The sequence below is a fragment of the Phoca vitulina genome, unplaced genomic scaffold, assembly GCF_004348235.1.
Source record: "Phoca vitulina isolate PV1807 unplaced genomic scaffold, GSC_HSeal_1.0 scaffold52, whole genome shotgun sequence".
In the NCBI taxonomy this organism is placed as follows: Eukaryota; Metazoa; Chordata; class Mammalia; order Carnivora; family Phocidae; genus Phoca; species Phoca vitulina.
Genome location: NW_022589755.1, coordinates 4,784,319 through 4,798,640, shown reverse-complemented (window position 1 = coordinate 4,798,640; position 14,322 = coordinate 4,784,319). Strand labels below are relative to the sequence as shown.

At 52.1% G+C, this 14,322-nt stretch overlaps 1 protein-coding gene across 1 annotated transcript in view; it reads left to right on the top strand.

Moving 5' to 3' along the window:
• Nucleotides 1–14,322, top strand: part of PPP2R1A (protein phosphatase 2 scaffold subunit Aalpha) — a 39,624-nt gene that overhangs the window by 9,738 nt on the left and 15,564 nt on the right. Inside the window, exons 2-4 of the mRNA XM_032388476.1 lie at nt 4,423–4,513; nt 9,597–9,697; nt 13,887–14,119. Of these exons, the coding sequence (XP_032244367.1) occupies nt 4,423–4,513; nt 9,597–9,697; nt 13,887–14,119 (425 nt within the window). The remainder of the gene's footprint in view (nt 1–4,422; nt 4,514–9,596; nt 9,698–13,886; nt 14,120–14,322) is intronic.

Below are 14,322 nucleotides of genomic sequence, written 5' to 3'. Positions count from 1 at the left end.
TCCAGAATTCCAGCACAGGTCCGTGAATTTGGATGGGGAAAATAACATCTTTATTTTCAATAACCTGTAACTCCAATTTAACTTTCCTCCTATTATGAATTGTAGTATTACAATAGCAAAATATAAATAGTGTCAGCAAAGCCTGGAAATCATGACTGTGTACATCTCATTTCAGCTGTTGCAGGTACTTCTCGTGTTGTCTGTGTTCTCCTCTGTTTCTTTTTTTTTTTTTTAAAGATTTTATTTATTTGACAGAGAGAGACACAGTGAGAGAGGAAACACAAGCAGGGGGAGTGGGAGAGGGAGAAGCAGGCTTCCCCGCGGAGCAGGGAGCCCGATGTGGGGCTCGATCCCAGGACCCTGGGATCATGACCTGAGCCGAAGGCAGACGCTTAACGACTGAGCCACCCAGGCGCCCCATGTTCTCCTCTGTTTCAAAATTGTGGTTATTAGACCTGCTCAGGGCACCACTACCCTCCCCCCCAAATTAAAAACACAGAAATACAAATTGGTGGTACTGGTTAAGAGCCAGGTGACTGGGGTTCTCATCCTGGCTCTGCCACCTATAAGCTGTGTGAGGTTACTTAACCTCCCTGTGCCTTTGTTTCCTTGGCCACGTAATGGTTGATCCAGAATCATGAGGTTGTCTCGAGGATCAAATGAGTTAAGACATGAAGGCACCTAGAACGGTGCCTGGCACACCGTATGCACCATGGGAGTATTTATTATTATTTTTCTTTCACCGTAAGAGAAAGGAAAGGAGACCTGGGGGGACAGCTAGCCTGCTGCCACGCGTGCCCTTCTTGTGATATCTGAACAAAATCGGGATGCTGTCAACAGGGTGAGTCACAGAGGGTGTTCCCAGGTTTATGTCACTTGGTACTCACAGTAACCTTCTGAGGATGGGTGGTATTATAATCCCCATTTCACAGGTGAGGAAATGGAGGCCCAGAAAGGTACAGAGTGGCCCAAGATCCCACGCTGCTTAGCCTTGAACCCAGACCGCGTGGCTCCACCCTGTGCGGCCTTTCCTGAGTGTTCTGGTGCCGTCTGTGCTCACTGACGAAAGCAAGCTGACATTCTCAACGACACCCAAACCAGCATCTCCAGAGACGGGAGGGAGGGGGGCTCTCCAGTGTGGCAGAGGTGGCCTGATTCCTATGCGCCCACCCCTTGGGCACCTTTCCTAAACTACAGAGATGTTGAGATGAAGAGTCTGGGTGCCTGGCTTCCAGTCTGGGCTCTGCTTTCTGGCAAATGACAACGTCTCTGTGCATCAGCATCCTCGCCCTTAAAACAGTACCTACCTCGGAGCTCAGTTCTCTGGATCAAATGTGTTACTTCTCCACCTCGAGCACGTGGATGCTGTCAGGCACAGGGCAAGCCGTCAGAGGTTAGCAGCTATTGTCGCTGGCATTGTGCTTGTGCTCATTCCCTGCTGGCGTCTCGTCCTCAGGGCTGCGCTCAGCTGTCGGGGCCCTGGCCCTTGCACGCGTTTCCCCATAGCCCAGCTGAGAGAAGAACCCAGAGATCTAACTGGGAGACGACAAAGAGGAAGGAAACAGGCAACTAAGTCAGTATCCCTCCCCCATATTTTATTACGGAAAACTTCAAACCTATAGAACATTTAAAGACTTGTACAAAGGCCAGTAAACTGCGGTCCATGGACCGAATTCAGCCCGTGGCCTGCTTTTGCAGATGCAGTTTTGTTGGAACACAGCCCTGCCCCTTTGGTGGCATACGTGTCTGGATCTGTGGCTGCTTTTGCGCCAGTGCACAGTTGAGTAGTTAGGACAGAGAGTCCGTGGCCCAAGATGCTGAAAATATATACTTGCTGGCAATTTACAGGGAAGGTTTATATTTACCGCCTGTATTCGTTCACCGTTAGTGTTCCCCATATTTCGGTTATAAATAAGATACAGGCCTCATAATACTTAATCTTGAGGTTCATTGCTGCCAGAGAGGTGAGTGTTTGGACCACGTTAAACCCAAAAACCCAGTGACGACGTATGAGAAACGTGAATGCATTTTTCTGAAAGGGGAGGCCACCGTAGCATTTCCTCAGTCACATTATTGTCTGTGATCTCAGAGAGTTCTAAACCCCGGGACCAGGGAACTGATGTAGGATCTTTGGGAAGAGAACTGGCTGAGGGGGCCCTGTCCCTTCTTGTTCTGCCTCTTCTTCCAGGAAGAGGATGCCTCGTCTGTGTCCGACAGTGGCTTACTCACTCACAAGCGTGTTTCCCTCCACTCCCACGCGCATGACCTCACTTCATTCTGCCACAGCCCTGTGAGCCGGGAGGAGAGGCCATCCTATTGAGCTGGAGAAACAAGGGTTTCCATTCCCAGCGGGCTGTGCCATCCGAGCAGCTGGGTCCCAGCTCTCTCGGTGCTCGCTTCGGCTTGTGTCTGCCTCTCTGAGCCTGTCTCCGCAATCGTGAAAGGGGGTGTTGGATGCCAGCCTCCCTTGGAGTGAGAGGATCGAGAGAGGTCCTAACACCTAAGTGCTCCATGTGAGAGACCTGTCCTGTGTTAGCCAAACACGTTAGAGTCCTAGGTGCCACAACAGATCACCACTCATTTGGTGGCTTAATGCAACAAAAACGATTCTCACAGTTCCGGAGGCCAGAAATTTGAAATAAGGTGTCAGCAGTGTTGCTTCCTTCTGGAGGCTCTGAAGAAGATTACTTTCATGCCTCTCTCGTAGCTTGTGGTGGCTGCTGGCAATTCTTGACGCTCCTTAGCTTGTGGATACATCTGCTCGATCTCTCCCTCCATCTTCACGCGGCCTTCTGCTCTGTGTGTCCCCGTGTCTTCTTTTCTGTCTCATCAGGACACAGTCATTAGCTGTGTAGAGAAAACTTGCTCTTCTGTGTGTCTCCTTGACTCTCCTATCACTACCACACTCCACACTTCTGCCACCACATGTGAGGTTTTTCCCCAGGCCAAGCAGTTCTCTGCAATACCAGCTGGATGTCTTACAATTCAGTTCAGTTGTAACTCTCACCAGAGTCCACGCCAACCCCGCAGATGAAGGGCTCTGTCCCCCAAGACCACCCCCCACTTCAGACGCCTGTCGCAAGTAATACATCCCCACGTTACTGACAGCTTCTGTCAGACTTGGCTACAAATTGAGGTTCACATGACCCTGTCCTTGGATTGATGATTTTTCAGAACAGCTCACAGAACTCAGGGAAACACTTAACATTTATCAGCTTATCATCTTATAAAAGATATGATAAAGGATTTAGATGAACACGCATATGAAGAGCTACATAGGGTGAGGTCTGGAAGGGTCCTGCATACAGGAGCTTCTGTTCCTCTTCAGTTGGGTGTGCCACCCTCTTGGTATATGGATGTTTTCACCAACCTGGAAGCTCCCCAAGCTCTGTATTTTGAGGATTTTTGTGAAAGCTTCATCATGCAGGCATGGTTGATCATTAGTCCATTTCCAGCTGCTCTCCCAGTGATGAGGGTAGGGCTGAAAGTTCCAAGCTTCTGACTATGGCTTGGTCTTTCTGGTGACCAGTCCCCATCCAGGAGCCCACCAAGATATGCTTCATTAGAACGAAAGACATTGCTGTCACTGAGGAAATTCCAAGGAACTCTGTGCAGGAACCAGGGGCAGAGACCAGTAAACATATCTTCTGTTTCACTGTTTCACAAGGACTCCCCCCCTAAATTTGGGATGATTTCATCTTGAGATGCTGACTTAATTACATCTGCAAAGTCCCTATTTTCACATTCTTGAGTACTGGGGGTTAGGACTAGAGCGTATCTTCTGGGGGCCACTATTCAACCCCTTATGCTAGTGCTGTTACTAGTGCTAAAGGTACTCCTGTTTATACAGCACTGTTGTTATAATACTGTTTTATATTAGCTGGGGGTCAGTGCTAGCTGGTGGTCCTGGGTTTCAGTCCCTGCCCCACAGCATCTGAACTGTGTAACCCTTAGAGGGGACTTTTGTTCCCTAAGCCTGTTTCCTCCTATGTAGCATGAGGCTTATAACAGCTCTGACCTCCCGGTTGTGGTGAGAGCCTGTGCGTGTGAGGACCCAGCCTCGGACCCGGCACAGAGCAAATGTGCTGGAACGTGGCCGCCCCTGTTGGACGTGTCAGGCGGTGCTGAGTGCAGGAGGGGACCGCAGCAGAGGAGGAGGACCAGGCGTGTGGGGATGCGGTGTGCGGCTTTAGGGAGTGGTCTTGGAAAGCACCACTCAGTGGGTGTCTGCTCAGTAAGGCTCACTGGGTGCTTTTGGTGAGGCTGCTGCTCCCATTGTAATGTGCTGACTCAGTCATTTGGTAGGTGTGCCCCATCCTCACACACGTTAGGCCTCCAGAGGCCGCCTGGGTCTGGAGCTGACGCACACCCCTAGGTCTGGGCCTGCTAACCTTCTTCCCTGCTCTTCTCGTCTCTCATTAGCTTCGTCTCAACAGCATCAAGAAACTGTCCACCATCGCCCTGGCCCTGGGGGTGGAAAGGACCCGCAGCGAGCTCCTGCCCTTCCTGACAGGTGAGGAGGTGGGCTCCTGGGGCCCAGGCGGAGTGGGGACCGTCGGGGGGGGGGGCTTGGTTCCTGTTAGGTAAGGGAGGCCTCGTTAGGGCTTTAACAGACTGTGAGGGTCTGCCCCGTGCGAGGCACGGTGGGGCGGAGGCAGGACTGGTGAACGGGGTCTGCAGGCAGATGGAGCCAGGTTTGGATCACAGCACTAACCGTTAAAAGCTGGTGTCTCGAGGTGAGCCATTTAACCTAACTGCTCCGTAGAGTTTTTATGTATAAAGTGCAGATTAAACACACATGTGCTATAACGTTGATGTGAGCATTAAGTAACAGTAAGAATAATTGCTGACGTTTATCCTCTGCCTGCCGTGTGCCAGGCAGTGCTCTAAACCCTCTCTTGTGAGGATTGGGTTAGTTCATGGTCCTCAGAATGGGGGCCTGTGCTCAGTAAGTACACATCAGTATTGTGCCCCGTTGTTAATCTCACAGCAGCTCCTTCAGGTAGGGAAGACTGCTGCCCCCATTTTATAGGTGAGGACGCTGCGGTTGAAGAGGTGAAGGAGTACGTTTGCCTGAGACAGCTAAGAGGTGACCCGCAGGGGTTATTTATCTAGTCATGCTGGCTGCAGACTTAACAGCACTGGTTAATGACTCAGGGTCCTGTCGACCTGGGTTCAAACCCAAGCCCCACCACTTTCTAGCTGTGTGACCATGGGCAGGGTATTTCACATCTGCCTGCCTCTGATTCTTCGTGTGTGAAGTGGGCCTAACCGTAGAACCTGATACCAAGATTAGATAAGATGCCATGTGAAGTGCTCACACAGGCTGTGCTCAGCACATGGGAAAGCTGCTCCATGTCAGTGGTTAGACCGCCCCGCTCACCTCCTGTCTGAAGATGCGTACAGAGCACTCAGCACAGTGTCTGACGCACACCGGACCGCCAGTTAGAGGTAAATCCTCTGTTCCCACTGTTCTTACTACTACTTTATACTAATTGAAATAGCAACTGAAGGCTCAGAGTCACTGTGAAGCTCCTACCTGATCCTTTAATTTGGGCTTAGTGGTGATGCCGGGAGGAAGGCAGCGGAGATGATGATTCCTTCTTTTGACTTGTGGGGACATGAAGGCCTATAGAGTCACAGGGATTGCCCACGGTGACAACGGCTGATGACTGAGGAGCACAGGTTTATCTGCCTGTGAACACCACATGAGGAGCAGGTGTCCATGTGACACTGAGCAGGTGACCTGAACCGAGTGGCTTCCACTGGTGAACTGTGGGCAAGACTTGAAAGCTCTTGACTGCTGAGATGGGGCAGCTGGGCCACAGGGAGTGTGATGTGTGGCATGGTGGTGTAATAAAGGGGGTAAAGGGGCGCCTGGGTGGCTGTCGGTTGTGTCTGCCTTTGGCTCAGCTCATGATCCTGGGATTGAGCCCCACCTTGGGCTCCCTGCTCAGCGGGGAGCCTGCTTCTCCCTCTGTCATCCATCCTTCAGCCCCCCCGCCCCCCGCTCATGTGCACTCTCACTCTCAAATAAGTAAAAGATTAAAAGAAAATAAAGTGGGTAAAGAAGTTGGTGGGACCTGGGTTTGAATCCAGCTGTGCCCCCAGCCTGCTGGCAAATCTGGGTCAGCTACTCCATTTCCCCTAGCCTCAGCTCCCTTATCTGTCAAGGGGTAAGAGGAGTACCCAACTCAGGGCTGTTGAGGGTTAAGTGCTCCATGCGGAGCTGAGTGTGTAGAAAATGCTCGGGAAGTGCTGGTCCCTCTATGGTGAGGCAGTCGGGAAGGCAGCCTGCGGGAGGGAGGGGACTGGCAGGAGTAAACAGCAAATGGAGGCAGGATTGAACGTGGTGACTGGATGAAGGGAGAGGCACAGGGGCAGGTGGGGGGGGGGGTTGCCAGTTCTGAGTGCCAGGCGGCAGTCTGGGATTAATCCTATAGGTGAAGGTAGGCAGCCATTGTAGATAGGTTCTGGAGGGTGGGCGGATGAGATGTAGAAAATAAATCTGTGCACGCAGCATTGTCGGGGGGGGGGCGGGTATGGGCAAGAAAACAGCAGAGGCAGTCGACTTGGGGTCAGTGGCTGAGAGCAAAGACCCAGGGGTTGGGCAACCTGGTTCAGTCCCAGCCAGGACATGCTTCATTTCCTCTGTAAAACGGGAATCATCATCTAATGTGGGCTGTTGTTAAGATTCAGTGAATTTTTTTTTAAAGATTTATTTGACAGAGGTGGAGAGAGTGAGCACAAGGAGGGGTGGTGGCAGGCAGAGGGAGAAGCAGGCTCCCCGCTGAGCAGGGAGCCCGATACGGGGCTCGATCCCAGGACCCTGGGATCATGACCTGAGCCGAAGGCAGATGCTTAACCAACTGAGCCACCCAGGCGCCCCAAAACTCAGTGAATCTAACATACGTGTCCTCTTTATTTCATCATAGAGCCACATGTGACATCCCAGTAATGCAAGTGAGAGGAGCTGTAGAAGCCATGAGGTGGAAGAGGAGTCAGGCATTCAAGACACATTTCTTTGGGGTGCTTTCGTTAAGTGGTGGCAGATTTTCTTTCCTTTGGGCTTCACCCTTTGCAAAATGTTCAGAATAGCAAATGGTAGATACATTGCGTCTTTCAGAAAAGGTGATACTGTTTCAGAACAAGCTGAGCTCACACCTACAGAACAGTCACAGTGTCATGAGGGGAAAATTACCACGTGATGCCCCAGTGTGTTGGAAACAGGTGTTGGTAATTTTTTGGCCATAGTGAGATGTGGATGGGTTCCGGGGTGAGTCAGGTCACCTGTGTGTGCCAGTGGATGAAAAGTCACCTGCCATTTAAAGACTTGTACCCAGGCAAACACCAGTGAAAAGTGTCCTCAGAAATCCCAGATTTGCCTTAAGCACACCACGTGGTTTTGTTGGGAAGGTGTATGAATGTAGGTTCCCTGCGCAGAGGAGAGTGGCTTGCTGCTGCCTTCGTCGCGTTCATGGCATCTCTTCAGGTTCAGGACAGAGTCTTTTCTGTTTAAAAGATCTGGGTTCATTTAAGCTAATACACAGTATAGTTAAAAAATACTTCGAAGTAGGCCATTTGTAGGCATATTTCATAAATATCTAATGCACACCACTGTGGGCTGTGAGATGGAGAGCAAATCAAAGTTCCCGTCTTCATGGAGCTTCTGTTCCAGTCAGGGGAATAAGTAGTGATGAAGCTAGAGAGACACAAAGTGGAAATAAGGGTAAGGGATTTTCCGGTGGTGGCCAGGGCAGGTCTTCCTGGGGCTGTGGTCTGAATGGCACCTGCCGTCTAGGACTTTGGGAGAAGAATGTTCCAGGTACAGGAAGAGGCAGGCGTGGATGGGCACAGTGTTGGAGGGAAGATGTGGGTTGGAGATCGGTACGGTGGCCACATCACGTGGGATCATGGTATATGGAGTCAGGATTTTAATTCATGTTCCTTAGAAACCATTGGAAGATGGAGGTAGGGGAGTGTCATGATTTAAAGCATCACTCAGGATTCTGGAAGTAGGCTGGGTGGTTTGGGGGCCAGGGCAGAAGCAGAAAAATCAGTTAGGAAGCAGTTGTAGTCACCCAGCAAGGTGGTGGTCATCAGAGTGACACTGAGGTGGACGGTGGACAGGTCTGCAGAGAGGCGGGGGGGAGGCATCCCTAAGCCTCTGAGGCCAGGAAGCTGGGGAGGCTGGGAGGGCAGTTCCGTGGGGGCGGGGACCATGAAAATAGGAGGTGCTGGCAGGTTCCACGTAGTTGGCTTTCAGGAACGCGGCTGGGCCAGGGAGTCTGGACTGAGGACTGAGTTGAATACGAATTGAGGCCATGGATATGCACAAGGTCTCCGGGAGATAGAGAAAATGGGGAGGGTGAAGTTAACTGTGTACGGAGAGGGCGAAGTTAGCTGTGTACAGAGAGGGCCAGGGAAACTGAGGCTGGGAAGGACCCAAGGGCCTGGTGGGCCCGGAGCCACACTGGCGTGCGTTCTCTGAAGCACTGACTCGGGCCAGACCCCATGCTGAGGTCTTCACAGAAAACATCACTTCGCTTTGGTCTCACACAGCTCTGTTGGGATGTGGGGTGAGAAAACAGGCTCAGAGGTGAAGTGAATGGCCGCACACCCAGCCAGCAGTAGAGCAGAGAACCCACCACAGGGTGAGGAGGATGAGGACAGCCCCATGAGCAGAGAGGGTGGTGAGGAAGTGACCCAGAGCGTGAACCTACCACTTCTCACACCCCATGGGCCAGAGCAGGGTCCCTTGGCCTGCCAGCTGCAAGGGAGCCTGGAGATGTCTGGCTGGGTTGCCGTATGCTTGGCTTCATCTCGGCAATTGAAATGCTAGCATGGATGCCAGGGAAGTTAGCATCCTCTGCCACAGAGGTCAGCAGTTCCTACTGGAAGCATCTTCTGCCATACAGGTCAGCCGTTGAGAAAGGCCTTTGGTTTGAGCATTAGGACACAGCAGCTCTATCTTTACACAGTCATCCGATGTTCTTCCAGCAAACCTGGACTGAGCTCCTGCTGTGCTCCTCTCTGGCAGAAACTGGGGTACAGAGAGGAGCCAGTCCTGGACTCCTAAGGACTCTGATAAAGGTGGCTTGGGATTGAGGGGAGCGTAGAGAAGGGACGTGCCCTGGTCTGGTCAGGAAACCTGAACTGAATCTTGAAGGATGGAGAAGAATTTCTCAGGCTGAAGAGAAAGATTAGTTCTTGGCAGAGAAGGCAGTGCTGAGGGTAAAAGCTGGACCAAACCGAAAAGCCCCCATTTACCAGGCTCTGTGCTCATGTGCATGGTCTTGTTTGCTCCTCATTGTAATTCCCGCTGAGATGTACATGAGCACCATTTTACAGGTGCAGAAATGGGTTCGCAGACTGGTCTCACTCACCCAGTGTCCCTCACCTAGTAAAGGGCAGAAGAGGGACTTTGGTGCTCTGTCCTCTGACCCAAGCCTGCACCTTGATCTCTGCACCAGTCAGGGTGGAGGGTGAGAGTTAGAGGAAGCAGAATGGAGCCTGCTTGTTCCCAGCTTGGGTCACTCAGGGGCTGGGGTCAGACTTGGCATGGGACTGTAACAGAGTCTGTCTTGGTTCCACAGACACCATCTACGATGAGGATGAGGTCCTCTTGGCCCTGGCAGAACAGCTGGGAACCTTCACTACGCTGGTGGGAGGCCCCGAGTACGTGCACTGCCTGCTGGTGAGTCTAGAGGCAGGGAGGTCTCCTGCCCACCCCTTGGGGGTCAGATCCATGGCCCTGCCAGGAGCAGGATGGGAAGAATGCAGGAGAGGCTGGGGGTCACGTTCTAGGAACGGGCAAGCCTTGGACATTCCCTTTAATCCAGCAGATTAGTAGTGGCGTTTCATATAGCAATACCAAAAATACACTTGTTTATCTTCCTGTTAGCTGGGCACTTGGCCCAACATAGAGGGCTTTGGGCTTGGAGGCAGTCTGAGTTCTATCACTCTTTTGCTGTGCAACTTGTAAGAGTTACTTAACCTCTCTGTGTTATACTTTCCTCATCCGTAAAATGGGAGTCATTAAAATGTATCTTTTTAATTGATTAAAGCCCTTGGCGTGGTACTTGGCACATGGTAAATACTATCAGGTGTTAGCTGCCAGTGTCATTATGCCGTATGTTACGAGGTCATGTCCACCCTTTGGGGTAGGGACATTTCCCTTTTTGTAGATGAGCCACTGGGCACACTGAGGGGTAAGCACCTTGGCCAAGGCCTCGCAGGTAGTAAGTAGCAGAGCTGGGATTCCAGGTGCCTGCCTGTGCGCCCCTGTGCTTGGTGACGGCTAGGGACACAGAGATGGGTCAGATACTAATGGTAACTGCTGTTTGTGAGAAGAGCAAGGTGGACTCCATTGTCACCAGGGAAAGACTCTGGTCCTGCCATCCGGGAAGGAGGAGCCTCGGGTTTCCGAGCCCCTTGGTTTTCGTTGTTCCTCAGAGCCCCAGGTCACTGCTCCTGCCTGCTCTCCCCCTGCCCCCGATAATCCTGTATGTCCTGCTTCTGAAGACACAGTTTTATATTTGGCATCTGCACTTAATGATGTCTTAATTTTTATTAGTAGCCTTCTTCCTTTTAGTGGTGTATAAAATAATGGCACTTCTTAAAATTGAGGGGATTTCGGGTTTGAACAGATATTTCTTCTAAACGGTGTTATTTCTGAAGAAATTGGATAATTGTCATTAAATATTGGTCTGTCAGCTTTCATCTGTGTGTACGTGTATAATTTATGTGTATGTACCCACAGACAGTTGTATGCGAATGAGATCATTTCCTGCATTTTACACAGATTAGGGCTGCTTAACACAAACATGATGAGGTCTGGGGGCCAGCCTGAAAAAGGGGCCCCTTGAGCTCCATGGAACTTTCTGAAAGCCCTGGAATTTATCAGTTTTACTGAGGAGAGAATTTGTAGCTTTCAGCAGCATCTCAGAGGACTTGGGAGCAGAAAACACGGATCCCATAGCTTCAACAAGGGGCCCCAAGGCCCTCAGATGGTATAGGGCTCAGGCTTGCTGGGGAGCAGGACTGGAACCCTGGAGTCCTTGCCTTACCAGGTCAGGGTCATCCCACACATATTTTGGGGAAGAGTCACGTGTCCTCTGGGACCAATGTTCATCCTGAGGGCCCTGGGCCAGGGAGCACTGGTAACACATCCTGAGGGCCCTGGGCCAGGGAGCACTGGTAACACATCCTGAGGACCCTGGGCCAGGGAGCACTGGTAACACATCCTGAGGGCCCTGGGCCAGGGAGCACTGGTGACCCAGAGGCCAGTCAGGCCCGAATGCTGGTGCTCCTTGGTGCCTGCAGGTGGCTTCTGCACAGTCACCTGTCATGTCCCCTAGGGGCCCTATGAGATGCACACTGGTGCTAGCCCCAGTTCACAGATGAGGAAGGAAACTGAGGCTCGAGGTCTGGTTTAGGTTGAATTGCCTGAGCTGGGAAGAGACAGAGTCAGGATTCAAACCCAGGCTCGTGCCTCTTAATCACTGCCACTCCTCTCTCAACCCCCCCCCCCCAAGGGCTCTCAGTAGCTCTACAGGCTGATTAGAGCTGGGCAAGAGGGAAGCTGGGGGACCTTAGAACCTGGAGGAGGCACCTGACCTGTTTCGGTTGGGAAGGGGGAGCTGTCAGCGAAGGTCTCCTGGAGGAGGTACCAATGGATCTGGATTTTGACAAAGAGAAATGGAAAATGGCTATTGTGCAATTTGTTCACTCCACGAACATGAGTACCAAGTATGAGCTTGGGAACCCAGAGGTGTGTCAGAGCCCATCCAGCCCTCGTGTCTCTGGAGGGGTGAAATGGGATTAATTTCACAGGGAGCCGCGTAGCTACAGCACAAGGATTGATTCTGTATCTACAACTCTTAACCGTTTTGGAATCCTGGGTCACTTTGAAAATCTGATGAAAACTCTAGAGCCTCTCCTAAAAGTACAGTGATTTTAGGAGGTTCACACGCCTCCCCCGCATGTTCTCTGGGTTTGAGAACTCTGCCCTCTCTCCTTCATGGAGGACCCACAGCACGACTTCTCATTGTGGGAAAGCATCCCTTGGAGTTTCCTAAACATGCACCTTCCTGGGCCCCACCCTGGAGGGTCTGATTCTGTTGGTCTGTGCTGAGTGAGCTAGGCCTCCTGGGTGATCACAGACCTCGCTGTGCGAACCACCGCCTGCAGCGACCCCCTAGGGCCGGCACCCTGGTGCGACATAAGTACCACTTGGCCTCGGTCCCCAGGCCTTCGTTATGACTGGTTACTCTCTGAATGGAACAGGTGAATGGCAAATACTGATTGCGGACCCACCTCCCATGTGCCGGCGTGGGAAGCGGGAAGACCAGGAACAGAGAGGAACCCAGTCCCTTCAGTAGCCCAGTGACCCCACCTTCAGCCGCACTCCTATGAGACAGAGCCAGAGACCCTGCGATAGCATGGCTTTAGGACCGAGACCACACGCTGGCGGCCCCCAGGCTGCCATAGTGTCACATTTTCCTCTTGAATCACTGCCAATTTTTTGTGAATTTTTTTTTGTTTATATTTATTGTGGTTAAAAATACCAACAACCATTTTTAAGGATACGGTTTTGTGGCATTAAGTGTATTCACCTTGTGGTGCAGCCACCACCACCATCTGTCATCTTCCCCCATTAACCAGTAACTCCCCATATCCCCTCCTCCCCTGCCCCGTGGGGCCCACCATTCCACTCTCTGTGTCTATGAATCTGGTTACTCTAGGGTCTTCATATAAAGGAATCCTACAACTTGTGGCCTTCTCTGACTGCCTTATTTCACTCAGCATAATGTCTTCAGTGTTCATCCATGGTGTAGCATGTGTTAAATGAGATTTTTGACATATACACACCTGGCCCCTTTGGCTGCTTTTGGAAAACTGATTGCTTTTACCAGCTGTGTTTTCCTGGGGTGGCAGTTGATGGAGCTGGGAAGCAGCTGTCCTTCCTAGGCTACAGTTTCTGCCTCCTTCGGTTGTCCCCACCCGCCACCTTTGCTCCTTGCTCCATTCTCTTGCCTGCTTGGGTTCTGGAGGCATTTCCGTGTACGATTTCTTCCTGCCTTCTACACCTGTCAGGCCACACTGGACTTCAGACCGCAGATCTCCACACCTTTATTTGAACAGACTAGAATCACTTAAGCCTCCCTTTATTTAGTCAGTAATTGCTGAGTTCCCGCCCTGTCCGAGGAGCTCTGCTGGGCTCTGGGGACATGTGATGAACCAGTCAGATGTCCCTAAAGGAGCAGGACCCCTCCAGGCCTGCAGTCCCAAGCCTCAGGTTTGCCAGTCACGTGAGCTCCTGGGGCAGTCCCCTATCAGAAGCCACAGCCGTGCTTTTAACCCTTTGCAAACTTGGGAACCAGGTGGCCTGGTTTGGATCCTGTCTTGTAGCTAGCACTAGTGTGGGCAAGTTAATTTAACTTGCCTGCCTCAGTTTCCTCTTTTGTAAAATGAAGACCATCACGGGACCTGCTTCATAGAGTCAACATTGTCCCCTGTTCTCTTCCACCACCACCACCACCCCAAGTCCCAGGTTGTGTGACACAGTGACCCTGCTTAGGACACCCAGCAAATAGATGTTCCAGTCAGTATCCATGATTATCCATGCACTGTGAGGAGCCAAGGACAGCTGTGGCCCTCTGCTCAGAAAGTGATAGGTAGAATTGTGAGGATCATGGCCCTCAATGAAGCTCCTTCAAGGGCCTCTATGTGAGGCTCTTTGTTAGGGCTCTTCAGGGAGGCCTGCTGGTGGAGAGGTCAAGGAAGGTTTCTCTGAGGAGATGAGCCACGAGGGGCATGGGGTAGGGCTCGAGGCTGGGGTGGTGAGGAGGGGACCTGCTGTGACCTTGTGCTCTGTCCCGCAGCCACCCCTGGAGTCGCTGGCCACGGTGGAAGAGACGGTGGTGCGGGATAAGGCGGTGGAGTCCTTGCGGGCCATCTCGCACGAGCACTCACCCTCTGACCTCGAGGCCCACTTCGTGCCGCTGGTGAAGCGGTTGGCGGGCGGCGACTGGTTCACCTCCCGCACCTCAGCTTGTGGCCTCTTCTCTGTCTGCTACCCCCGCGTGTCCAGCGCCGTCAAGGCAGAACTTCGACAGTGAGTCCCAGCCTTCCCTCAGCTTGGACCCCTTCTCTCAGGCTCAGCTCCCACTCCTCCCCTCCCCCGCCCCTCAGAGAGCGGCGTCCCCAGGCCGGGTCCAGACACAGCCTCTTGCTCATTTAGGAAATGGAGAAATGATAGCTCCTTCCTCCCATTGGGCATCGTGAGGATTTACAAGAATGACCACATACAGTGCTGGG